This window comes from Mastomys coucha, unplaced genomic scaffold (assembly GCF_008632895.1).
Source record: "Mastomys coucha isolate ucsf_1 unplaced genomic scaffold, UCSF_Mcou_1 pScaffold11, whole genome shotgun sequence".
In the NCBI taxonomy this organism is placed as follows: Eukaryota; Metazoa; Chordata; class Mammalia; order Rodentia; family Muridae; genus Mastomys; species Mastomys coucha.
In genome coordinates, this window is record NW_022196893.1 from 10,144,733 (window position 1) to 10,171,903 (window position 27,171).

Sequence of the window (27,171 nt, forward strand, 5' to 3'; positions counted from 1 at the left end):
GGTCTACATCACTTTGTCCTTTTCTACTTTATTACTTCAAATTAACAACCACAATAAAGCTCAAAAAAGTCCAATATTTACACAGGAAAAAAGTACAAAATTCCCCCCAAAGTTCTTCAGTAATTTTTTTTTCAGTTTTTTAAATTACAAAGTAATAAAAAGTTTTGCTCTTTAATTAAAAAAAAGAAAGGGGAAAAAGAGGTAAATAAATTAGGAAATACACACACTGAGAAAACAAACAAAAATAAAATAATAATAAAAACAAAAACAAAAACAAAAACAGTTGTTAACCAGGAAGGGTAAATTCAACACTTAGCCCTGACCCAGGGTCCTACTCAGAAGTCAGGCCTGGAAGAGGGGTGACCACAGGTGGCTCTCAGGACCAGGGAACTAACCGGTAACTCAGAGCCCATGCCATCTGGGGGCAGACTCCAAGAACTTGCCTAAGATCGGGAATGGAAGATGGGGGGAGGGGCATACACTGGCATCTGGAGACAGGTGGTGGCAAGGACTCTATGCCCTGAGGGATGTGGAAGTCATTGTCCACCCCACCTTGACTTTAGGGGGAGGAGAACAGAAACCTGGCCAGGCAGGCAGGCCACCTGCAGCTCTGAAAAATTCTCTCTCATTCTTTCTCTCTCTCTCTCATTCTCTCTCTCTCTCTCATTCTCTCTCTCTCTCATGCAAACAAAAACTCACACGCACAGTCACACAAGGCATCATGGCCACATCTCACCGCACCCTCAGGGTCTCTGCAGAGAGGTGACAGAGGTGTGTGTGTGTGTGTGTGTGTGTGTGTGTGTGTGTGTGTGTGTATGGTGGAGGGGACCAGGAAGCTCAGGGAGGGGATTCTGGGAAAGCCCAATACAATGCTGGCCACTGTCATCACCCAAGGGCTGATGGCGCGTGTCATCCAAGGCTCGACGAGATCTCCTGGGACTTGTCTCTGACTGGCCAAACCGCTCCCGGACGCAAGCTCTTCAGGCACCTCCGATGGCGGCCCGGCAAGTGGTGGCCGGTGGTGAGAACAGGTGGCTGGCATGTGACCCAGTGTCCTTAGAGGAGCGTTGGCAGCCTTCGGCTTAGGAGCAGTGGGCAAGGCAAGGAGACAAGAATCCTCAGTGCTAAGGAGGTGTTGTCTTTTTGCCATTGGCAAAATAAATCAAAGAAACAAAATCCATTGTCGACTTTGTGCTGGGTTGTGGTTTTTGTGGTTTTTTTTTTATTTGTTCATGTGAACGGTTCTTTCTTTCTGTCCTTTCTCTTAATTGTTTTTAATTTTTTAAAAAGAAAATGCAGTGAAGACACTAGGAGGGAAGGAAAGACAACGGTCAGGTGCCTGGCTGCCTCACTTTACCCAGCCGATGCGCTCCTCTGCCCTGGTGGGCTGAGTGGCCATCCCAGCCCCCTCCCTGTCTGTCTGAATGGATTAGCCATTTGTGGGAGAATTTCTGCAGTGTGAATCCTGCTTAAGAAACCCCGGCTGTGAAGCGGCATCCCTTAATGGGTGGGACATGGCCTGCTGACATCCACTTTCTGCACGGAGCCTGGGTCCCCAGCCAATACTACCAGAAGAGCCTGTGGCCCCTTTCCCAAACCAGGCTGCTGGATACTGCCTCCCAAGCCTCAGCCAGCGGCAGGCAGTCCACTCGGAAGCCGCCTTGGCCGGAGGGCCTTTCCTGTGTATAAAAGCACAGAGGCCCTTCTACATTCTGGTTCTTTTTGGGCTTTGTACAAATCATCTTATATAACAGCCAAAAGGAGGAGGAGGTAGGTTAAAGCCCTGGACATCCACGCGTGGCCAAGAGCCCAGTCTCTCCTAGGAACCAAGTGGACAGAAGAACCAAGGACAAGAAAGGGGTTTCCCCCAAAGTGTCACCGTGTACAGACTCAGGTCTGCTTGTGAGAAGCCATAGCCTGGATGGCAGGTTTTAAAATCTAAAGCTTCCTTGAAGAGACTAGAAGGGGAGGTTCCTGCTTCCACGTCATGTTCCCCTCCACCCAGGGCCCTCAGCAGGCACCAGCACTCACCTAGGCAAACACTGGTCTGTGGTCGCTCTCCTCACTTCCCAAGATGGTCAAATGGCACGCTTGTCTTCAAGAGGGCGACAGAGAAATAGGGAGGAGTCTTAAGACGAGTCCTTAAGCAGGTGGCCGCAATGATTCCCCAAATCTCACCACCCCTCCCCACCTGGAGCTCCATCCATCACAGCAGGCTGTGTGATCTCAGGGGTCTGAGGCTGCCCCTTGCTCAATAGCAGGAACACTCCTTGGAGGCCAAGGATGGCTCAATCAAAGGTCTGGGCCCAAGGAAGTTGATCTCCCACAGGCAGAAACAGGTTAGATCTACCTTTGCCAAGCCCCTTTTCCTACATTCTGAGTCCGCACATTAAGTGGGATTACCACACAGGACCTCCCCTCTCCTCCCTCTCCCATCCCTTGGTGATGCTATCAGCGCTGATGAGAACTGCTGAGAATCAGGCTGTGTCCTGGCAGTGAGTCCTGGCTTACTGGGCTGTTATTTCTTTGAGTCTCAGTTTCTCACTTTGCTCAATACAAGAGGGCTAATTAGCTTCAGGGGGATCAGAGACAAGGTCAGACCAAAACCAAGAACATCTAGGTGCCCTCTGTCCCAGAGAGGCTTGGAAGAGTTGACTCACCTGTGAGGCTGCAATCCGGGAGACCTCTTGCCGCCCAGTGAGATCGGAGGATGAGGCGTTGGCAGGCGCACCTCTGTGGAGTCTCATACTCACCTTCCTCTCTCGGTCGGCCCGTGAGATCGCTCTGGGAGAAGTATTGCCTGGCAGGGGTGGGGGCACCTTCAGTATGGGCATAAGCAGCCTCCTAACCCCCATAGGCCCAGCCCAAGGATCAAGGCCCCTACTGACCAGCTTGTTGGATGCGGGAGGCTGGGGTGGAAGCCACAGGCTCGGCTGCACTTCGGAGTCGGTTGGCAGCGGCCCCTGTAGGTGGGCCAGGGGGCAGGGCTCTGGTCGCGGACCCTCGCAACTGCCCCATCCTCTCTTCCCGTTCGTGCTCTCGTCTCTCCCGGTCTACGTCCTCGGGATTCCGGGCTGCACCCTATAGGAACAAGAAAGGGGATTCCAGTCAGCCCAGGGAGGACGCCACACTGTAACCCAGACCCCTAACAGGACAGAATAGGAGGGAGAGGTGTGTGGACAGCTTGAGAAAACTAGCTCACCTTCCTTCCCATACCAAGATGGCTGGAGCTTACCCTCTACCACCAGTGCACAGGGACCAAGCCACCCAACACCCAGAAGAGGGAGCTGCCATGGCAGAGAAGCAGAGAACTCAGCCTGTGCTGGTGGACATCTCCAGGATGACCAGGGGCAACTGTTGGCTCATCCAACCTGACCCCTCTGTTCTCAGCTAAGCAGGAAGGGCATTCAGAGGCCCAACTAGCTGACAGACAGGCCATAACCAGAGAAGAAAGGCAGGGTCAGCTCCAGTGAAGGCAGAATCAGCACTGTCCCAAGGTCCCCTGGTACCCAATCACAGGGCCACCTTCCTGGGGCTCCGAGACCTAGCCATTACTCCTATTATGGAGTGACAGCTAGGGGACCTGGGGGACTCCATTAATGCTGTTGCCTGGAAGCCCGGGAGGGAAGAAAGAAGCCTGGGAGGGAAGAAAGAAGCCTAGATATTCCATAGAGAAAAGAGGCCCTCAGGCAAAGCTGAAGAGGTAGGTGCCTTGAGTGCCCCCAGGGGCCTGTCCTCTAAGTTGCTGCCCAAGTCCAAGAGGAAGGGAGGAAGAACCAGAAAGAAGTGCAGCAAGGGAGGGAAGCGGCGCCTAGCTGAGTTACCTAGCTGGTCCTGGGGCCGTCCACAGGGAAGGGCAGGGGGCTGGTGGGAGGGGGGCCGCATCTGTGGAGGAGAGAGCTACAGGCTGAGTTGGGAACCTGCCTTAGGCCATGGCGGGGTGGGGTGGGGTGGCGGTATGAGTTCTGCAAACCCTCATCTTTCCAAGTACTGGCTAAGAAGCCCTGCGGCTCTGGAACACGGGGAGGGAGTGGCTCGATTCTGAATGATCCCAGAGTCCTATGGGAAGGAGCCAAGCCAGGTAGGCACAGCCCTACTCACCCAATTGATAGCACTCTCAACTCCTGTCTGGGACCCTCTCGGGGTAAAATACTGACAGGTTTTGTTCTTATTTGGCCTGGCCAGAGCCTTGTGACCCGTCCAGAGTTACAAAGCTCATACAGATCTGGGAATAAACCTACCACTGAGTCCTACTCTGTCCCTCAAAAGGACACCGTTCCGATACCATATCTTGGACATCCCACTCAGAAGCCAGGGCTCGGGACTCACTTGCTGCCCAGATCAGCCAAAATGCAGCCCAACTAGAGAGAAATAAGGGCTGTTGGACTCACAGCCCCTCCCATGGTAGCAATGGGAAACAGGCTTGATGAGGTTAAGCTAAGAGCTTCACTTAGGGGTGCAGAGCCCCAAACAGGGTGTCCGGTCACCCTGCCGTCGATGCCTCAAGCTTGGCACAGCCATAGCCAGGTGGACGGCTGGGGTCTCAGCAGTCGCAGCAGGCTCAGGACAGACCTGACCCCACGGGCATCTACCCAATGTGACAGATGCTTCAAGAAACATACACCAGGGAGTTTTCATGGCCTTTATTTGCCCACAAGAAAACACAGAAGCCAGTGCCAAAATCACACAAGTGTCTAGCTCCATCTTACAGACTTCACTGTATGGAGCCTCCTCATGACTAGAATAGTGGTTGTGTTCTCAGACAGAAGCATCTGGGGAGGAACACGGGAGGTCATTCCAAGGTCAAGTGGCTCCTTCCGGTCTGTTGCTCACGGAGTCCTGTCTGCAGAGTCCTACTGCTGGCTTATCTACTGCAGAGCAGGTGGGAAGGCCTGGTCTTGGGGTGAGGGTTGTGAAAGCTTCTGCTGTGTGTCCTGCAGATGGTCTTGGCAATGAAGCTGGCCACACGGTGACAGGGTCACACAAGGCGGAGGCCAAGGCTGTCCAGCTTTGAACTCTAGAGTCTACTTCCTCCAGAGAGACTCCAGGAAGGGCATGACGGTACTAGCGACTGGACCAGGAGGGTGTATCTGGCCTGGTGTGAAACTTTGTCAAACTGGCCATTCACACAAGGGGCACTCTGAAGGAAGCGTCTCCTGCAGCTGTCTACAGAACCTCCCGGAGGACAAATGGTCCCAGTTGTCACACTGATGCAGCAGCCGCTCGCTCGCCCTTTCTCTGTGAGATCTGGTGACTGAGAAGCTAGCATCCGTTTCCAATGACTTTAGTCAGCACTGTGTGGCCAGGGGCTACGACAGAGGGATGCCCAGGTCTAGAGAATACAAAGTCTATCCTTTGAGCTTCACTGAGAAGGGTCAAAGTCCTTCTCCAAATCAGACTTGGATAATTCTCTGTAGCACGTGTCTGGTGCCCCAAGCCTTGAACATCCGGTCATAGGAAGAGCTAGATGTACAACCAGGCCCTTGGCCAATGTGCTCTGCACTGGAAGGAGCCTCGCTGACCACCTTCCACTCCAGTCCCAGAGATAAAAGCCACAGAGGTTTGTCCCCAAGGTCCCCAGCCTGTGAGGCTTCCTTAGAGAAAGGCCCAGGCCACTGTTTGGGCCCCAAGAGAAGAAAAGCCTAAAATCAATGTACCCATCTTGGTGTCCAGAGGACAAGGCCTATGTATGTTCGTTCTTAACACTGGATGGAGCGGGCCAAAGGCCGCTCTGTGAAAAGAGAGGTGGTACACGTGAACGAAGACAAGGAAGTGTTTAATGAGCTCAGAATCGATACATAGGCCGAGAATGGGGTCTAGATGGAGCAAGGTCCTGTGACATGCCACCAACCCCTCCCTGGCGGTCACTATTTCTTCTTCAGGCTGGTCCTGGCCCTTGGGCAGTTGGTTTACTCTTGAGGATCCTATGCAGGGCCTCTTGTCATAACCTTTCCACTGGACAGCCACCTCTTTGGGACAGGGTATCACCCTGCTATCCTGCAGGACGCTTCCTCAAGCTTGGCAGAGATGGCTGAGACACCCTGGTGGTATCAGAACTGGGGCCCTGGAGTCCAGACCATAGGCCAGTATCTTTGAGGGGGCAGCTGCTCCACCTCCTCCTCCACCGGCCTATCTGGGGGTCCTTGGGTGCCCAGGGGCGCCGGGCACCTGGAAAGGACAGAGAGAGCGCAGCTGAGGCTAAGCCTTCGTGCTTGCTGGATAAGTCACTCATCTACAAAGGGCCAGGCCTTGGAGGATCCTTACCAGTAAGTGGGTGAGTATGTGGGGCCAGCGCAGGGCCAAGGGCGGGGGCAGGGTGGCGCAAGAGCTTCGTTGTCTCGGGGCTGAGCCTGGCTCGAGGAAGCCCCCTTTCCCAGAAGAGATGTGAAACAAGACATACAATTTCACGGATTCCAGCGCTTGAGGCATGACTGGGGAATGCTTCTCCCTACCTCCCCACCCCAGGACCCTTAGAAGAGGGAGACAGAACAACTGCCTAGTAAGACCCACGGTCCTATAACCAGGAACAAAGAAGCCACTCTGACGGGGTCCAGGCTGGCCAGGGAGGCCTCAGAAAGGGTCACCAGCTGGGATACACACAAGAGGAACAGGAGAATACAGGCAGCTATCAGGGCTGCAGAGGGTCCAGCCAGGGCCATCCATTCACCACAGGTACACAAGAGGGACTGGAGGCCACGCCAGGTCCTTTCCCACCTGGCAGGAGGTGGTGGTGCCTTCCCAGGGCCCTGACCCCCATGGTGACATGCCCTGTCTATGCGAAGATGGCTGGAGACGAGGGGTTCTGGGACCCCTGTGACGTCACTCACAGTGTCCAGCTCATATCTCCCATTTAACGGGAGCCCCGCCCCCCACCAGGTCACTCTGGCTTTATGAGTCAGAGCCTGCCCTGTCCAGTCCCCCAAGCCCGCCTTGGCCGGCCGGTGACTCACGAATTTGAGCATGTTCCAGTCGAAGACGTAGTCGTAGGAGAAACCCTGCCGGTGAAAGAGATTGCGGAAGAGCTGGCGCAGGTAGGAGTAGTCGGGCTTGTCATCGAACCGCAGGGAGCGGCAGAAGTTGAGGTATGTTGAGAACTCGGCTGGTGGGTCACAAGGACAGAAGAGGCCGCTGTGAGGGTTACTCTCTCCTGGCAGCCTCAGCAGCCACCACTGTCCTAGGTACCCACTGACCCTGCAACAGGGTCAATCTAAGAGGGGTGGGATAAGAACTCAACACAGTCCGGCCCACTTTCAGGCAGAGGTGCTCGCCCCCTGTCTGACCAAGCATTCTGGGGTCACAGACACCAGGACAAGAACGGCCATAAACACAAAGGCTATTCAAAAAAGCCTGACGGGATGCAGAGCCCCAGCATGACTTAAGCCAAAAGAAGGCAGCTTCCACTTCCTCAAACCATGCTGGCTGAGAGCGGACCTTCGGTATAAGCAGGATAAGGCAGGAGATGGGGCTGGGGATACCTGGTATGCAAGAGCTGGGTGTGGGGGTTCAGGCATCCAGCTCCCAGGCAGAGATCTCAGTGAGACTGTCATAAATACTCTGGGGTCAAACTGGGGTAACCCCATCTAGGCATGGGCTCGGTCTTGCCCTTAGAAGGAAATGCCATCCCCATAGGCTACTCACAGGGGTAGCCTTTGCAGAGAACCTCGATTGGCGTCGACATCTTCTTCTCACTAATCCGCTCGTATTTCTGACGCTTGGTGGCTGCTTTGAGGCCCTGCCAGGGCAGGGAGCCCAGGTTGAAGTACATGAGCACATAGCCCAAGCTCTCTAGGTCATCTCGACGGCTTTGCTCTGCACAGGTCAGGAGGTCAAGGGGCCAGTCAGGCTGCGCTTCTCACCATGCACCCTGCTCCCCCCCAACCCGTGCCCACTGGCTCCCGGACACCCTGTTATAACTAGTGCCCACCCTCCTCCTCCTCTGGATTGCCTCAGGAAGAACTTTCTCACGTCTGTTCCAGCCAGTTTTTCCAGCCCAGGTGCTACTTCACTCAATAACTGTGTGTGGGCACCACCGCCCCCTTGCCTGGCCTGGCTCGTGCTTAGGGTTCACACGATAGCTCGAGACACGGCTGGAGTCAAAACAGGCTCCAGAATTCATTAAAGCCGCAAGCAAGGAAGGGGCCGTGTTAAACCCCTGGGCTTGCATTTCCCAGACATTCAAGTGAGAAACACTGCCGCCCACTCAAGGAGACAGCCAGTAGACAAAATGCACCATTCTGCTTTATGAAGGGGTCCATAAGAAACAAGTCCAGGCTAGGCCAGACAGAGTGGAGAACCTTCTCAATGAGGTTCTCCAGAAGAGTCCCTGGGGTCTTCAACCCAGGTAGGGACATAGGCCCATCCTGGCTAGTGGCCCCAGCATGTTTGCTCGGGCTCAGCTCACTCACCAATGCCCAGGTGGGTGTTGATAGAGGCATAGCGGGCAGTGCCGGTCAGGTTCTTGTTTTCCCGGTAGGGAATATGCTGGTGTGTACGGGCATCTCGGTACTTCTTGGCCAGGCCGAAGTCAATGATGTACACCAGGTTGCCTTTCTTCCCCAGGCCCATGAGGAAGTTGTCGGGCTTCACATCCCGGTGGATGAAGTTCTTAGAGTGTATGTACTCGATGCGGCTGATCTGAAGGAGGTAAGGACATGGCAGGTCACTCAACCCAGAGATGGCAAAGGTTCACATGACCCAGTTCTGGCCACGAGGGAAGACCTAGTCTCAGTATGAAGGGTTTCTAGACGCGGCTGGGCTTTCCCAAGCCATGAGGGCGGACTTCAAAGGAGTTCACAAAACATGGTGTGAGGGGCTGGTGAGATGGCTCAGCAGGTAAGAGCATTGACTGCTCTTCCAGAGGTCGTAAATTCAAATCCCAGCAACCACATGGTGGGTCACAACCATCTGTAATGAGAAACAAATAAAGAACCTGCAGGCTAGAGCCAGCGGAAGTGGAGTCGGAACAAGAGGGAGAAGGGGGCGGTGAATGAATAAATCTTTAAAAAGGAAAAAAAAAAACACGGTATGAGACAGACAGCAAAGAGTAAGACCAAGAAAGGCAGCTGGGTCCTAAGAACCCCTGCCTGGCTCCACTGTCACAGAACTTGAGCAGCCACATGCAGGGCATGGTGAGAGAGAGCACGAGATGGGACGCATCGTTTTCACCCGGCTTCCAAAGGCCACCAGAAGTCAGGCAGACACTCAGCCTATTCTCCTTTATGAGACTTTTTATTATTATTAGAGAATGATCTCCATATGTTCAAGGCCAGTGGGAAGAACGGAATGAAACCCTGTCAGAGACAGGGAATTTTCTAAAGCTCAAATTAATAATCACACATGTGACGTGTCTTCTGGCCTCATGTCTCTGCATGGCTGGAAAATCGCAAGGAGAATTTTGGGTTTCACCCACGAGAATCTGACCGTTCTCTGTATGAACGCATGTGTATGAGAAATTCATGACGGCTGTACACCAAGACCGAAAGCCTGTGGCAAGATCTGCACCTTTCCACACGCAGGTGTGAAATTCTAAGATTCCTTGTTATTTACTTGTGTTCCTATCTGCCTGTGGACATGGGTGCCATGGCGTGCATGCGTGTGAAGGTAAGTCAGTTCTCTCCTTCTGCCATGTTGAGTCCTGGGGAATAGAGCTCAGGCCATCAGGCCTGACAAGAAGCAACCTCACCACTGAGCCATCCTATCAGGCCTACTGCTTTATATAGGTTTCGCATATGTGTGTACAGGTTTGTATGCATGTGTAAGTTTTGGTGATCTTTTTCTTTTTAAATATCACTGCCAATTGAAGGCAGGGCCTCTGGAGATCCTGGTGAGTGCTGCTTGCTCCATCACTGGGCTGCATCCCCAGCTCTGGTTTTGATCTTTGAGACAGAGTCTTAACCCTACATCACAGGCTGGCTCCAAACTCCTTCAAGCCTCTGACCCCAGCCTCCTGAGCACTGGAATCGCTGACATGAGCTACTGTGACCTAGTTCTAAACTTGGATTTTCTTTTTTGCTGGTTTTTATTTTTTATTTTTTGTTTGTTTGTTTCAAGATAGGGTCTTGGCCGGGTGGTGGTTAGTGCACGCCTTTAATCCCAGCACTTGGGAGGCAGAGGCAGGTGGATTTCTGAGTTCGAGGCCAGCCTGGTCTACAGAGTGAGTTCCAGGACAGCCAGGGCTACACAGAGAAACCCTGTCTTGAAAAACCAAAAAAAAAAAAAAAAAGATAGGGTCTTACTCCAGACTGGCCTTGAGCTTACTGTAATTCTCCTGCCTCAGTCTCCTGAGAGTCACCACATGCAGATTCTGGTTTTATCTTTTTTCTTTTCCTTTTTAAATGAACCAAGAAAGAGTTCGTTAAAAAGAGGTTTTAGGGGGCTGGAGAGAGCACACATTTCTCTTCCAGACGACCTGAGTTCATTTCCCAGGACCCACACTGGGTGGCTCACGACTGCCTGTAACTTGTGCTCCACAAGATCTGACACCTCTAGCCTTAGGAAGCAACAGCACAGACACTTATACATAATTACTTTTGTTTTGTTCCTTTTGGCCTTTCAGTATAGGGTTTCTGTCCTGGAAGGATGGTCTCAAACTCAAAGATCCACTTGACTTTGTCTCCTGGACGCTGTGATTAAAAGTGTGAGCCACCACTTTTAAATAAATCTTTTTTTTTTTTTTTCTGAGACAGGGTTTCTCTGTGTAGCCTTGGCTGTCCTGGAACTCACTCTGTAGACCAGGCTGGCCTCGAACTCAGAAATCCGCCTGCCTCTGCCTCCCAAGTGCTGGGATTAAAGGTGTATGCCACCACCGCCCGGCTAAATAAATCTTTTTATTTAAATAAATTTTACTTTTAAATAAGTCTTAAAAATAAAGTAAGAAAACCTGAAGAAGACAACCAGTGTCAAATTTCATACCCCATCCCTCTCTATGTCAGCACTCTCGTGCACACATGAGCACATATGCACATACACAGATACAGCCACACACATGCACCAAAGAGGCTATTGTAACACAAATGTAAGCAGGATTCTAACAGAAGTAGGGCGGCTCAGGGAAAGGGCGCTGTGCTGGCTAGCTTGACACAGGCTAAAGTCACCTGAGAGAAGAGACCCTCAACCGAGAAGATGCTTTCATAAGGTCAGGCTGTAGGCAACCCTACAGGGCTTTTTTGTAATTAATGATTTGATGGGGAAGGGCCTGGGCCATTGTGGGTGGGGCCATCCTGGGGCTCATGGTCCTGGGTTCTATAAAAAAGCAGCTGAACAAGCCATGATGAGCAAGCTAGTAAGCAGCACCCCCCCTCCATGGCCTCTGCATCCGCTCCTCCGGGTTCCTGACCTGTCTTCCTTTGATGAACAGCGATGGACGTAAGGGAAATAAACCCTCTCCTCTTCAAGTTGCTTTGGTCCTAGTGTTTCCTCACCGCACCAGTAACTAACTAAGACGGGTGGACACACAAAGAGTGGGTGTGACCTGGGTGTGAGCTCCCCCAAGGAGAGTGGCCTGGTTTTGCCTTTCTGAGAGAGCTTTCCCTCTGTGTACCATCAAGGGCCGTAGGGCCTGACACCTGCTCTGGCCTAGGCACCGGACTCAGTTCTCATGGTGCAAACCAGGTGGCTGAAGCTCAGGAGACTCAAGTCATTCCCCTCGGGTCAGGCAGTGATAACCGTGAGGGGCTACAGCTGCCCGCTTACCAGGAGGGTGACTCGCCAGGTAAGGTGATTTAAGTGAGCAATGTTTTTCTAAGGCTCGGACACTTAAACACTGGGTTTCTAATGGGCGACACCGGAGAGGTTATGGAGAGGGGCAGCCTTGGTGGAGGAAGTCTTGGGGGGGAGGTGGCTTTGAGAATTGAACGTCTCCCCCCACTTCCAGCTTACTCTGCTCCATGCCTATGATTTCAGATGACCTCTGCTTCCTGCCCCTCCACCAGACCTTCCCCACCATTATGAGCTCCCTCTCTGGAACCCTCAACCCAAATCAATGCCTTCCTCCCTAAGTTGCTTCTGGTCCCATGTATTAACATAGTAAGAGAAAAGCCTGTCATCTGCATTTTAAGGGGGCACCCTCTGGGTTCTACAATGGGTCGTCAGTGTCCCCTGGCACCTGGAACAGGTCCAAGCTCAGGAGCTGGGACTCGGGGTTAGTATGCAGGGCCCAGCGCCATCACACCATCATGGCCGAGAGACTAGTGGCTCACTGAACAGGAGTCACCAGTACTCTCTGGGGTGGGGACTCACCATCTGGTCGGCCAGCAACAGCACCGTCTTGAGGCTGAACTTCCGGGAACAGAAGTTGAAGAGGTCCTCCAGGCTGGGCCCCAGCAGCTCCATGACCATCACATTATAGTCTCCCTCGGCCCCGCACCACTTGATGGATGGGATCCCCACTGGGCCCAGGAGACAGTCTGTCAGTGGTGGTCACTCCCATGCATGTCCTCTGTGTTGCCTTCTCCTGCTCTCCACCCAGGCCACCAGCCTCCCTGCCTCCCCTTCTGTGCCATCCCCACATACCCCCACTCTACGCCAGCCTCGAGCTCCCTCCTCTCCTTCAGCCCCGTCTCTGCTTTACCTCCTCCTTGCATCATCTTGTAGAACTTGCTCTCGATGTGGAGCTGCGGGTGCTTCGTCTTCACACATTCTAGCTTGATGGCCACTTCCTCGCCAGAGGCAATGTTGGCACCTGCCCGAGTCAGAGGAGGTAAAGGACCAGTGTCAAGCTCAGGGGACCATGGGGCGCCTACCCATCCAGTATTTGAGGTTGCTGTAACTCAGGCCTGAGGCTGTCTGGGGAGCAGTAGCACTCAGTGAAACTGAAAAGAAGCCAGGGGTTGCTGGTCACAGAGGAACCAAGGAGTGTGTGGGTGGGCGGGCACTCCAGAGGCTCCCTGAGCAGTCTATGGAAGGGAAGGAGATGACATGCCCTAAGCGGATTAGAGGCCACAGGCCAGGTGCACCCGGCAGACTGACACCTATGGGGGTTGGAAGATGGACCATGACACACAGGACTTAATCCTAGAGACTGGCAGGTCAGTGGGTGTTGGCTCTGAAGGGTCACAGAGAAGAGGGGTCAGGGGCCCAGTGAGGGCTGTAGGGGGCAGGGTTGTCCCACAACAACAGCAAGTGTAGGGTAGTGCAGTAAGGAATGGGCCTAACCACCAATCCCTCACTCTGCAGCAAAGGCAGCCCCTGCATTTGACCCTAGCGCGTTCCCATCTGGTTCCCATCCCCATTACACAGGAGGCACTGGCTCGGCCAAGGCCACGTGGCTTGAGGGAGAAATGGAGCATGGACCCGGTTCTCTGGCCATCTGAGTGTGGGCAGGAGGGGCCTGTCTGCATCTTCTGCTTTCCCCCACTCACTCCTGGTTTCTCACAGCTGGAAGCAAGATGCTCTAACTAGGAAATTGTACACTCCAAGGCCTAGCTCCTATCCCCGGGCTGTGGCTCCAGAAGTCACACGACAGCCTGGACACAGTGCTCACACCTGCAGTCCCAACATGGAGATTGATTGATTGATTGATTGATTTTTGGTTATTTCGAGACAGGGTTTCTCTGTGTAGCCCTGGCTGTTCTAGAACTCACTCTGTAGACCAGGCTGGCCTCAAACTCAGAAATCCACCTGCCTCTGCCTCCCACATGCTAGGACTAAAGGCGTGCGCCACCACTGCCCAGCCTGGCTTATTTTTTTATGATTTATTTACTTCTCTCCTATGCCCATTAGTGCTTTGCCTACTTGTTCCTGTGTGTGAGGATGCCAGATATCCTGGAACTAAAGTCACAGACAGGTGTGAGCTGCCTTGTGGTGCTGGGAATCGAACCCTGGTCCTTTGGAAGAACAACCAGTGCTCTTAACTGCTGAGCAAGTTAAGTTGAGAGAACTGTAGTTATTAGCAGCTGGGAGCCAGAGGCAGTAGCTGCTCTTGGAAGTGATGGACGTTTGAGACTTAGCTGAGGACGACCGTTGCAGTAAGGGCCATACAACTGCACACTTGCTGATTTCTCACCATGTAGCCCAGGCTGGGCTGAATTTGCCAATTTCCTGTCTCAGATAGAGATAACTGGCCTCCACTCATATGTCACAGCACACACGTGCCCATGCACTTACACACAGAATAAATTAAAATGCAAAAGAAACAAACAAACCCTCCAAAACACCTATGTTAAAATTTTCTCTCTCTCTCTCTCTCTCTCACACACACACACAAACACACACACACACACACACACACACACACACACACACACACACACACACACACGGTGGGGGGGGGTATAAAGGTGTCTGTGGGTGTGGCAGGGTGGGGGAAGGGAGGTGTTCCTCAAGGAAAGAACTAGCTTAAAAAGTTATCCTCTGACCTACACACACACACACACACACACACACACACACACACACACACACACGAGATAAGGGGGGACACACCAAAGGTTCTCTCTCCTTCAAAAACATTCTGAACCCCTTCACACTGGCCAAAGCACAAGAAATAAGGCTGAAAGAAAAACACACAATTCTTATCACAGGCAAACAGCTAGTGGACAGGAAAGACCTGCCAGGAAACGGGACAGAGGACACGAGCTGACAGTACCCACAGGGGAGAGAGCGGCCTCCTCCAGACGCAGATGACAGACCCTGAAGATGGTTTCACTGAGCACAGCCACAAGGCCCACAGGCCTGGCTAAGGCCGCTCGGGCTCTCCTCCCTGCACAGCTAGCGGCTGGCTTTCCATGGTCCAGCTGTGATCTCTACCTTAGGAGATTGGTCGACATTCTTTAACTATTTTTTAAAAGCTTTCCATTTTTGCTGGGTGTGGTAGTACACACCTCCAATCCCAGCAGAGGCAGGTAGAACTCTGTTGAGCTTGATCGGTCCACATAGCAAGTCCCAGGCCAGCCAAGGTCACATACGGAGTCTTTGTCTCAAAAAAGGAAGCCTTTTTTTTTTTTTTATATGTAAGTATGTTTCAGGGGAGCAGCATATGGACTGGAGCATAGGTGCCCACAGAGGCCAGAGCACCGCACTGGATTTCCCCAAAACTGGAGTCACAGGCAAGGTGAACCACTTACCATAGGCGCTGGGAACCAAAAGCTAAACTCAGGTCCTCTGCAAGAACAGTATAAACTCATTTTCTTTTTAATTTATTTTTGTTGTTGTTTTTCTTTTTGTACAGACAGGGTTTCTCTGTGCAGCCCTGGCTGTTCTGAACTCTCTCTAGACCAGGATGGCGTCAAACTCAGAGATCCACTGCTGGGCTTAAAGACATGCACCACCACCACCACCACCTAGCACTTTTTTAAAGCAGGGCCTCACTATGTAGCCTGCCTGACCTGGAACTCAGAGATTCACCTACCCCTGCCATCTCTCCAGCCCTACAAGCTGGCAGCCGTGTGGTGTAAGAGCCTGGCCAAGGCTGTCCACCACAGAGTGCTTGCAGTAAGTAAGGGCATGGGAGCCACCCACATGTCCGTCTTTCAGGACGGGCTAAATAAAGACTAGCTGATCCGTAACAGACCACAATAGTGAGGGGAGGAGGAAGCTTGCTCTGTGTAGACAGAGCAGTGGAAGATCTCCAAGGCACAGGAAGCGAAAACGAGAAAGCACAGACCCGTACCCTGTGCTCTTTCAGACGGGGAAGCGTCTGTGCTGTGCTGCATGAAGCACGGGGACAGCCGACTCGGGAGGCACGTCACGGACACTTTTATCACGGGTCCCTTTTAGCTGGCGTGCTCTTGATGAAACGTCACATGTAAACTATGAGATGGGCACCACAAAACTGTTTACTGTTTAGATGTCCGTGGGATTGCACAATCCAGCTTGCAGACAATCTGAGACAGCATCCACTTCAGCCTCAAAGACCCATTCCCTTTAGCAATCGTCCCCCTTCCTTCCCGAGCCCCTAGTGACCACAACTACTTTCTGCTATGGTCTTGCCTAGTCTGGACATGTCAGTGAAATAAAAGCACTTGTTATGTGCTCTTCTGTGTTCTTTCACTTAACATGCTATTCTAATGTTTGCATATGTGCTTTGATTTCTGAGCTACATAAACGAAAATCAGATTGGATGTCTAAATCCTGAGAGCAACTGAGGACTGGTTTGCAAACTACTTTAAAAATTTCAAAGTCTGCCAGGCAGTGATGGCGCGTACCTTTACTCCCAGCATTTGGGAGGCAGAGGCCAGTAGATCTGAGTTCAAAACCACCCTGGACTACAGAGTGAGTTCCCAGGACAGCCAGGGCACAGAGCAAGCTCAAAAAACAAACAAATAAAAAAGTTTAAGTTAGGCCGGGCAATGGTGGCGCACGCCTTTAATCCCAGCACTTGGGAGGCAGAGGCAGGCGGATTTCTGAGTTCGAGGCCAGCCTGGTCTACAGAGTGAGTTCCAGGACAGCCAGGGCTACAGAGAAACCCTGTCTCGAAAAACAAAAAAAAACAAAAAAACCAAACACCAAAAAAAAAAAAAAAAAGTTTAAGTTATTGTTATTATTGTATGTGTATATACATGTGCATGTGTGTATATGTGAGTGTGTGTGTGTATATGTGATATGTGTAAATGTGTGTATATGTGAGTGTGTGTGTGTGTGTGTGTGTGACTGCCACAGAGGTGCTGGAAGTTTTCCTCAACTACTCTCTGCCTTATTTTTTAAGACAGAGGCCAGAGAGACAGCTCAGATGTTAAGAGTACTTGCTGCTCTTCCAGAGGACCCTGGTTTGGGTCCCAGCGCTCATGTGGCAGCTCACAACCATCAGAAACTCCAGTTCTAGGGGACCCAACATAACCACAGCACACACAGAGTGCACGACACACGGGCAGGCAAGATACCCACACACGAAATAAAGAGTAAATCTCTGGAGACAGGGTCTCTCGCTGAACTTGGAGCTTGTCCAATCAGCTACACTGGCTGGTCAGCAGACCCCAGGGATCCTCCTATCTCTGCCTCTGCATCCCCAGTGCTGGTATTACACGTTTGAGCCTAGCTTCTTTTCTTTTTTAAAGCTGTGTGTGAGCAGGGCACAGGCTTGCCCAGGCCCTCAGGCTTGTGGGGTAAGCACTTCATTTTCTTCTCAGCTCCCTGTTAAGTACTTTAGACACATCGACAATCATCATTCCATAAAGCACAGCTTTCTGGGAGCTCTTAAGGATATGGCACAAAAAGGGACCTAGGATGACCTGGAGTCCTGTGGTACCCTGCCTTGCCTCGGGCATTGAAAGCAAGAGAATGCAATGAATATGAGTGTGATACTTATAATCCCAGCACTTGGGAGACTGAGACTGGAAGATGGTGAGTTTAAAGCCAATCTGGCTGTATCTATGAGTCTGCCTGCTATAGAGCCAAGCTGCTGATCCTACCACCTCCTGGTCACGGGACGATGACATCGACAACATCATCATCATCAACATCATCATCATCCCTATCATCATCATTGTGTGTATATGTGTGTGCACTTATGTGTGTGCACTTATGTATACATCTATACAGAAGCCAGAGTTGGTGCTGGGAGTTTCCCTTAATCCCTCTCCATTAGAGATGGCTCTGATCTCCTACTTCCGAGCCCAGGTGCCTGCTGCAAACTGCTAGCTGAACTTAGCTTCTGGGGCTGTTCATGACAGAGGGCTCAGCAGAACCCCAGTGCACCAGAAGCAGTCCACTGCGAGGGCAGATGAGTGACCTACCCCAGCCAGAGATGTAATGAAGTGAAGTGGTGACGGAGTCTCACAGCCCTGACATCTGAGGTTCGACGACTCTTTCTGAACCACCCGGGGTTTGGCAACATCCTTGGCTGCTACCCACTAGATGCCATGGCCGCACCCACCCACCCACCTCATGTTATCATAACCAGAAATGTCTTCAGAACTTTCCAAATGCCCTCCAAGAGACAAAAGTCACCCCTCGCTGAGAATCGACAGTGGGTGGGATGGAGGGGACTTGCAGAGTAAAGGGAAGTCGGGGTGGCCACAGAGGGTGCATGCCCAGGCAGAGTGCAGAGATGAGCCCTAGGGTCACTGATGACTCAGCAGACACGGAGAGCAAAGGCGGGGTTCGTCATCCCTTTGAACTGAGGCCACCTATGGCAGTCTTTATTTGACACAGGGAAAACCCAACACATCAAAGGTCGGATGACCATAGGCCACACAACTTCCCAAGCCAGCAAGTGACCTGGGACCTAAGGGATTAGGCAAAGCCTTTCTGACCCCCAGACAAGGGCCACTGCTCCCTCCCCAGCCATTGCCACACCGACAGGCCTTTGGCAATCTGATTCCCATCAGGAGGCAGCCAGGCTTTTCTCTGACTTCCCTTAATCCTGCCAACCACTATGAAAAGATTCAGTGAGGCTAAGTGGCTGGCCTAGGCCAGACAGAACTGGCTGGAGCTGAGCCAGGATTTCAACTGTCTCCTAACGCCTCTGCCTCTTCCTCCACTCCAGTTCCCAAGCACGTAAGCTGCAGGCTGCCCTGGGTCTGCCAGGGTCGCCCTGAAGCTCTGTCCACCTTCTGTGGGGGTGAGAGAGAACAGGGTAACCATAGAGGCAAATGGCAGGTATGGGTGCCTCGCTGAGGGGCTTCATATGCAAAGGCTTGGAAGCTGGAAAGAATGACCTGCTTCCTGGCCCACAGTTCCACACTGCTGTCTGGTCCCCAAAACAATCCTGGACATGGAGAAAGTGTGAGCCTGGTTGGCTCCCGATGAACTAGAAACCTGGAGGGAAGCTATAGGGAGAGAAGGAGGGGGTGAGCAGCCCCTTTAGCTAGCTGTGGTCACCTATGCAGCAGACTTGGGGAGGCCTGTGCTGAACCCATCCACCCCAGCACCAAGAGCAGCAGCAACTTTGGCATCCATATCTAAAGGCTGAGGTCTGTGCATGGCAACACACACCTTTAATCCCAGAACAGGGAGGCTGAGACAGTTGGATCTGAATTCAAGGCCATCCTGGTCTATATAGTGAGTTCCGAGCCAGCTACAACTACTCAGTGAGACCTCGACACCAGCTCCCTAATCCTTGTAGGGTTGAAGATCAAAGGCTCCCTTCATTTTAAAAGAGCTCCCAAAGGATGCACAGTCAACCTTAGATCCTAAAGAGGGGGAGACAGACCGACAGGAAGGTGGGCTGAGGGGCTCACAACCACTCCACGAGGCTCTCATTCCAAGACTTCCTCGAAGTCAATCCTGGAAAGCTAGATGTGGAAGCCTAGCCTGGCCCCACCTGTAGAGGCCATCTGGAGTCAGGCCCTGGCCCAACACCATGATGAGAATGTGACCGGCACTCTGAACAAAGCGTGCCAGCAAGGCCAGTCAAAGAGGGGACCTTCTATCACCACTGTTCCCACACAGGCAAGGGGTGCATGCAGTGCGGCCAACCCTACTTCTCACAACACTGTCTCAGATGGGCAAGTCAAGGCTGGCAGGGAACAAGAGCTTACAGCCAGCAAAAGAAAAGACCCAGGGTCAATTCATTCCAGAGCTGACACAAACAGGGGTGAATCTGGACCTGGCAGTTAGCATCATTGAGGTGACACCACAGATAAACAGGAAGTCCTCCCCTTAGGGAGGCAGACCTCAGGAACAAGGGACACTGGCCTTTCTGAGTGACCTTGGACTGTGCCTCTCCTTCCACAAGCTTTCGTATCCCTTCTGCTGAAGAGGGGCCAGCAATGGCTGTTCTTTAATTAAGAGGTGCCTGACTGGGTCAAGAGCTTCACACACACACACACACACACACACACACACACACACACACACACACACACACACACACACGTTCTTCACACTTATGCCAGGCTCAGAGAAAGGGACAACCCAGGTCACACAGTAAATGGGGAGCACTGAGAATCGGAAACTGGCCCTCCCAGTTCCCAATCCCTGCTCTCTCCTTTCCTACCACATAGAGGTCTTTACAGGCTACTACGCCCCCATTTCTTTGCTGTTTGCTTCTCAAGCCTTCACTGCATATTGACTGTGGACAGGCTGCCTTCTGGGCACTGGGGTGGGGTTGAGGAGCGGACCCAAGCTTACACCAGCTCCTTCTGAAAGGAATGACAGGACCCAGAAAACACCAGGATTTCTTGTTACTTATCTTTTGAACAGTTCTCTCACTACTCTACAATGATGTGGTCATTAACTCCTGGGCTCTAGCAATCTTCCTGCCTCAGCCTCCAGAGCAGCTCCATCCACAGGCACACATCACCACACCCCAGAGAGAAACAGCAAGCTGTTTACAGTACACAGGGATCCATCTGACGCCAAACACAAAACTACTTCATTTCATTTCTGTCCTGCAACCGGGCTTGGTCATCAGATGGAGGACACAGATGGAGAACACTGAGATCCCAGGGCAGCTGCCCGAGATAAGCTCTAGAATCTAGGGATGTCTCCCCCATTCTCTCTTCTACCCTTACTCAGTGGGGCTGTGGTGCGGAGGCCAGCCCAGCTAGGTTTCTGGAGCAATCCGTGGCAGTCACCTTAGCCTTCTGCCATCAGAAGAAAGGGACAGCCTGGGTCATAGGGGAAACGGGGAGCACCGAGGACCAGAAACTGGGCCTGCCATGAAGGTGACAATGTTCAGAAAGGGGCCTGTAGATATGAGCTAAGAAGGCCTCTACATCCCCTACCCACTGCCCTGAGGCTTGCTGGATGGCAAAATTCATACTTGAAATGGACAGGGGCTCTCAGCACCAGGGAAAAGAAACCCTTGACCAAACTGATTAATGACTACAGTGTCCTGATATGTCCCTTTTCTCTGCCCAGGACAGAGTGATTCATTTTTTGTTCTCTAAGGAGGAAAACAAGAGGCAGCCAGGCCCGACTCCTGAGGACACAGGGCAGCACCAAGGATGACCTAGGAGGCTTGCCACCACACTAGCAAACTCCAAGACTCAACTCCATCTGTGCAATTAACAAGCACATCCTCCCCTCCAGGACAACAGCACTCAAAATGGCACACGGTCGGTCAGTCGGGCTAGGAAGGCGACAATGGAGGGGGATGAGGGCTCGTTTCTCCCTCACTAGAGGCTGAGATGCCAGCAATCTGCTTAAAATGACATCAGAGCACATCCAGGGACAGGGAGCTCCCAGAGGGATGAGATCCTCCCTCTGTCATTCCAAAAGAGGCCCAGGCTACATTCCAGAAAGCCACATCTAAGGGAGAAGCCTGGACTTCCTGGGAGCCTCCCCAGGGGTCCAGGAGAGCCAAAGCATTTTCTATCTATCTGTATCCTTCTGCCAGGACCCAAGGGGTGGGGGTGTCAACCCAGCCAGGGCTTTCCCATGCCTCATGGAGACCCAGGTCAGCAGCAGCTGGAAGTCTGCTAAATATATCTCCTCTGCTCTTGTAGCCTCCTGAGACCCAGCCTGCCCAGCTGTGAAAGACATCCCCAGACCACCTGAGCTTCCTTCTGGATCTGGGATAACCCTGGAAGCTTGTAGGCCATGCCACACGACCAGAGCAAAGCCCTGCTCCCAGATCCCAGGCTCTCCCCTCTTCCTCATCCCAGAGCTGCCCCACGGGCCACGGGTGGAGGCCCAGCTACTTACCCAGGTAGATGTCTCCAAAGGACCCACTGCCGATCTTTCGGCCCAGGCGATACTTATTTCCCACACGCAGCTCCATGCTTCAACCTTGCTGCGGGAGAAGCAGAAACAGGTCATAGACCGGACCTCCAGCACCAGAGGGCCCGGACCCTCCCTCCACTGGCTTCTCCCTTCCACCGTCTGGGAAGCAATCTGGCTTCACTTTGCTCAAGGGCAGCCAGGTGTCAGGTAGTCCTCATGCCCACACACCTGGGCATGGCCGAGGCAGGTTTAGAACAAGTTTTCACTTAGTTCAGAAACGATGGGCTCTGAGCCAAGGCCCAGGAAGGGAATGCCAAGCAGACCCTCCAATGTGAGCCTGCTCAGAGGAAGGCTGGCTACAATGGGCTAAGGCCCTAAGTCAAGGACAAAGGGTTAATAGGAAAGTAAGTCCCATGTCTAATGTCTTGTGCTCAGCAGTGAATCTCCACCAATCCTTACAGGCAATGCTTTTTCTGCATATACTCTGGAGACACTGAAAATACCCTAGGGACATCCTGGACCCCAGAAATCTGACAGAAATAGGAGGAATGGGGGTCCACAGAAGTAGACCACCCTGAAGACTGTCATAGCCCCTGTCAGCAAGTTCCAACCTCCAGGATAAAGGGAAGAGCTCCACAGAGCTCCTTGGCACCATGAGACTCCTGAGGCCACTGGGTACCCACCTCTATTCCTGCCTCTGGGCTGCTAGGCTCACAGAGGGCTAAGCTGACCAGTTCCAGCAGGCCCCGCATGAGAGGACCTGATCCACACTCAGAAAGGGAAGGCAAGGCGCCTCACCATGCCTCCCAGGCGCTACTCAGGCCGGAGAGAACCATTTCTCAGGCCTTTCTACACAGATCTCTTGGGTGGACTCTTGAAGACTAGGAGGGTTTCCTGAGACAGGCCCCGTCCCTGTGGGGCTCAGCTGAACAGCCGGCTCCTTCCTCAGAAGAGGCGGAGGCCTCAAGCCCATGGATAACAAGGAATGGACCATCGTGGCAGGGATCCCTCTGTACTGGCCTGGTAGAGGTCCGGGTACCTGTATTCCAGGCCAGCAAAAAAAGAAGACTCAATGAATGGGGGCAGTTTGGGCTGCTGGGGAATGGGGGGGCAGGGAATAGTAAACTATGACCCAGGGAGATGGGGGTCTCTTCCGCCTATGCCTCTGCTTGGTTACACATGAGCTGGGCACTCCTTTTGCAGATCCCTAGCCTGGAGTGGCCTTGCTACCATCCCCACAGCACCCAACAGCAAGCCAATGGCAGAAATCTCACCTAGGACCAAACAGGGGTCTGGCTGGCCCACCTGGTGGCCTCCTACTCAGAACTTATTTCCCTCCATGCTTGAGAAGTAAAACTGAAGGTGAGACAGTGACTGGCTGGCTGGCTTGGGGGGGAGGGGGCTCTGCCCCTTCCCTGTGTCAAGCCTGCCCCCAGCTGCCAGGCCTGGAAGGAAGCCAGGAGAGATTCACTAGGGCTCCCTGATCAGCCCGAGAGCAGAGCCAGGAGAGACAGCCTAGCCTAGGACTAGCTCCCAGAGAGCCACTAGTTCTTCCACCAGCCACAAGGAAGTGGCTGCCACTGGGTGCCAGCCAAACTCCAGGCTCTTCATCATGGGTCTTTGCCCACATGGCTGGCCTGGCCCAGCTGAGTTGCCGGGGCTGCCAACAGCAGAACTGCACATCTGCAGAAAACCCACCAGCCTGGCACCACGGGTCCACACATGGTCCAGCTTGTTAAGTGCACCCGCCAAGGGGAACATGGGAGTAGAGGATCACCCTGATGATCCTAATGGGAAAGGGAGGGGGGAATGGCTGTGTACTCACAAACAACACCCCCCAAAAAGCCAGGTTTCCACTAACGCCAACTCGGAGACCATACATGGCATCTGGGAAAGCCACAGGTTAGGAAAGGCACATAAATATACTGCACCCTATATTACATAAATACCCACGCCAGGTTATATAAATACCAGTGCCCTCTGTCTGGGAGTCTTACATAAATACACTGCACATGACCCCCAAGCCCCTCTCCACTCAAGGCTCTCTGCACAAAAGGGGAGAGAGCTACAATCATCAACCCTGCAGGACCCCGCCAATGGTGGGGTCTCCCTACCCTGGAAACCAGAGCCCTGGAGGGAGTCTAGCCTGTCCCAGCCCTCCTCCACTTAAAAGCCCCCCCACCCAAAGAATCGACTTCGAGGTGGGGGCTTCTTCAGGGACTCAGAGTAGCTTTCCAATTCTTCACTCCGTCCCTTACGGGAGGGGTGGGGGAAGGGAATAAACAAAGTTAAAAAAAAAAAAAAAAAGGTGGCCATGAGGAGTCAAGACTTCTCAGCTGGTTAGAAAAATTACAACTACAACCAGCCGGGCACATGGGCAGTCCCGTGTCACCACCCCCCCCCCCGCAACACACACACACACCTCCCGACACACACACCACCCACCTTCCACAGGGCCAAGACCCTAGTCAATGAATCAGTGGAATAAAAACTGAAGGAACACCCCAAACCTAGGAAAGGCGTCCCAAACGCAAGTATTCATTGGAACTGCACCCCTTTCTCTCTCTCCAGATCCCCTTTCCAGGGGGAGGTTATACTAAGAAATATGTGGGGAAACTCTGGACAAAGTAGGGGGAGGGGGCGGCCTAAGTCGAAGCCCTGCCTCTGAGGCGCCCAGGCACCCAGCTTTCAGAGGCTTGAAGCACAAGGCTGTCTCGCACACCGCAATGAGAATCCAAGCGATAAATAACCCCCTCCCTTCTTCTCGCCACAAAGGAAAACAAAGCCGGTGGCCCGGGTGACCACGCACCCCATCACTTAGGACCCCCGCGCGCCCCCACCCTCCACGAGAACGGCCTCAGTGACCCGGAGCCCAGGGCACAGAGGAGGGGCCGCGGGCGGCCCGGAACCTGAGCGCCCCCGGGACCCCAGCCAGGCTCCTGCCGCAGGTCCCCCGCCCCAACCCGGGGCCGCCTCGGTGCACCCGGCGGCCTGCGAAGCGCCCGTCCCCTCCGCGTCCCCGGCTGCGCCTTTGTCCTCACGGGCGGCGCCCCCAGCCCTGCGCGGACGCGCGTGTCCGCCCCGCGCTCGCGCAAAAAGAAAACACAAAGAGGCGGAGGGAACCCCGCTTCCCCGGCCCCCGATGCTCACCGCGCCGGGGCGGCCCGCCGGGGCGGATGCCAGAGGATTCGCCGGGCCGCGGGCGCGCCAGCCTCTGCCCGGCCCGCTGCGCTGCGCTCGGCCCGGCCGGGCTCAGGCTCCGCGCTCCGCGCTCCGCCGCCTCCCGCCGCCCGCCCCCGCCGCCGGCTCGCGCGCTCCCGGCCCGCGCGCGCGTCCCCGCGGTTCCCATTGAGCCCCGGGCCCGCCCGCTGATGTCATCCCCCGCCCCCCGCCGCCGCCCCGGAGGATTTAAAGGGCCCGCAACCCCTGGGAGCGTGTTCTGACACTGCTACCCTGGGTGAAGGGGCACACAAAACTAAGATTTCCTATACTCAGGCCTTCCTGCCCTATCTCCATCCAAAGCTAAGGGGGACCACCCCCCAAGAATCAGCTGAGACTCTTGGCACTGCAAAAGAGATTTAGGGCTCGGTGGCCTGAAGGCTGGAGAGAACACTGGCCAGGCGCTTTGGGGCTAGGGACGGAGGGGCGTGGACAAGGACCAAGGATGTAGCCAGAGAAAACTCCAGGCAGACGCTTCTTTTCTTTGCTCTGTCCCCTCTGCTGCTCAGATCCACTGGACAGTCCCTTAGATCCCAATGTAGTTTCACCCATTGAGCCCTCCTGACCCCCACCAAGAACTCACACGTGAGTCAGGGGCCCAGAGGTGCTCATTCAACCAAGTCATCCCCCAGACAAGGCCTGGGTTTCCTTAACTGCAAAGGAGGAGGAAGGACCATAGCCTTCCCAGGTCACGGGAGAGTTAATGAAGGCTTCCTACCAGCTTCCAGCTCAGCCATGAAAGGTCCCAGCACAGGGCTATTAAAATGATGATATTTACACTGGGTCATGCAAAGCTGCAACTTATGACACACCTACATTCTCTCTCACTCACACACACACACACACACACACACACACACCTGTTACTGTGGACCCAGTACCTCTGATCACCCCGGAAGCACGTCTCCCAAAGAGTCACCCCATAATAACTGCATCTTCTCCCCAAGGCTTGAGGGACTTAATTAGATGCTTTCCAAATTGCTGGAAGACCTATAGACCAGGTCCTATCACAGGATAGGATACCGTGTGCCAGAGAGGGCAAAAGGTCTGCCCAGACCCACACGGCCCAGCAAGATGGCTGCATTCATTTGGTGGTCCTGGGGATGCCGAGAAGAACAGCAGAATGAGGAGGAGCTGCCTCCAGAGGCACATCTGTGATGGCAAACCAGGCAACCGGCTCTCTGTACCACCTTTGCCCAGGCAGGGGCTATCAGCCACATGTAGGCTGAGCTTGGCCTGCTTGGTGCTTTTTGGCTTCGGGCTTGTCAATTGATTCACAATTGGCAGATTTTGTATGACAGGCCCACATTTCTCTCCTGAGGCCTTGGCCACTCAGGGCACAAGTCCTCACCAGAGGCAGCTGGTCTGGACTGCAGTCAGCCTCAGTGGTCAGAGTCCAGGCAGTGGGGCCCTGGCAAGATTGAGCAGAACACAGCAAGCATCAATGTCCTCCTATCAATGTTACCACCCAACCTTCCAACCTGGGCCCAGCTTTCCAAATGTGGGCCTGCTCTGCTGCAGTGCCAGGAGAGGCATCCAGCTCATTTAACCCTCTCCAGTGAGGACGGCAGACAGAGCTGATGTTTGCTCTGTGGCTTCCAGAAAGGGAATTGGAGGTACTTAGCCCTCACTCGGGGGTATGGATCAAGGGTGAACCTGTCTAAAGATGGAACCCAGCCAACTCTGCCTAAAGCCACTCTCCTCCCCTTCTTGGTCATCGCAGGTCCTTTGGAACAAATCTTCAGTCCGGAGTCCACTGTCCCAGCTTCCCTTCCTCATCCTGTCACCTGCCTTCCATTTCAGGACTTGCAGCCTCTCCTCGGCCCACACCCTCCAGCTATAGAATCTCTGCTGGGTATCCAGGAGTAGCTGGTCCCTAGTTCCGAGACACACACACACACACACACACACACACACACACACACACACACCAGACCTGCAGAGGGGTACAGGATGGCTGGACGCCCTCCTAGACTTTCCCTCGGAGATCTACCCTCTTTGGAAGGATGCTCCCCACACAGTTGCCTGTTGCCTGAGCCTCTTCCTTCCTACACCCCCATGAGTCCAAGCTGTGAGTCCTCTACAGAGCTTTGCAGCTGAGCTCTAAGGGGAAACAGCCGTGACGCAAAACTCAGTGGAGAGGGAGGGAAGGGGGGAGGCTTCTCCCAAGCAGAAACCCTGCCTCATTCTAACAGCCAAGGGCCCTGCCTTCAGCTCACTCAGCATTACCTCTCAAAGATCCTCCCTCCTCAACTTCCAGCTTTTAAACCCAAAGGTGTGGCTGGATGGCATCCCACCCTAGCCAGCCTCCGCTCACCCACAAGATGCAGGCAGAGAAACCCAGCTCACCAGGGACCACACCAACTTTTTACAGTTCTGAGTGGTCAGGAGCAACAGATTCGCCCCCGC

General features: G+C 53.5%; 1 protein-coding gene across 6 annotated transcripts in view; it reads right to left on the bottom strand.

Moving 5' to 3' along the window:
- Nucleotides 1-1,278: 1,278 nt before the first annotated feature.
- LOC116075903 (casein kinase I) overlaps nucleotides 1,279-27,171 on the bottom strand; it is a 37,776-nt gene continuing 11,883 nt past the window's right edge. Inside the window, exons 1-11 of one of the 6 annotated variants that reach the window (XM_031349398.1) lie at nucleotides 24,694-24,769; nucleotides 21,526-21,613; nucleotides 12,569-12,679; nucleotides 12,238-12,386; nucleotides 8,406-8,634; nucleotides 7,639-7,809; nucleotides 6,951-7,099; nucleotides 2,889-3,081; nucleotides 2,661-2,800; nucleotides 2,032-2,095; nucleotides 1,279-1,307 (exon numbers count right to left, since the gene is read on the bottom strand). In XM_031349398.1, the coding sequence (XP_031205258.1) occupies nucleotides 2,063-2,095; nucleotides 2,661-2,800; nucleotides 2,889-3,081; nucleotides 6,951-7,099; nucleotides 7,639-7,809; nucleotides 8,406-8,634; nucleotides 12,238-12,386; nucleotides 12,569-12,679; nucleotides 21,526-21,601 (1,251 nt within the window). In that variant the 5' untranslated portion in view covers nucleotides 21,602-21,613; nucleotides 24,694-24,769 and the 3' untranslated portion in view covers nucleotides 1,279-1,307; nucleotides 2,032-2,062. Of the gene's footprint in view, nucleotides 1,308-2,031; nucleotides 2,096-2,660; nucleotides 2,801-2,888; nucleotides 3,082-4,629; nucleotides 6,169-6,264; nucleotides 6,369-6,950; nucleotides 7,100-7,638; nucleotides 7,810-8,405; nucleotides 8,635-12,237; nucleotides 12,387-12,568; nucleotides 12,680-21,525; nucleotides 21,614-22,226; nucleotides 22,242-22,817; nucleotides 22,838-24,693; nucleotides 24,836-27,171 lie in introns of those variants that run through there. The other 5 variants (XM_031349431.1, XM_031349414.1, XM_031349423.1 and 2 more) reach the window with 5 other exon arrangements.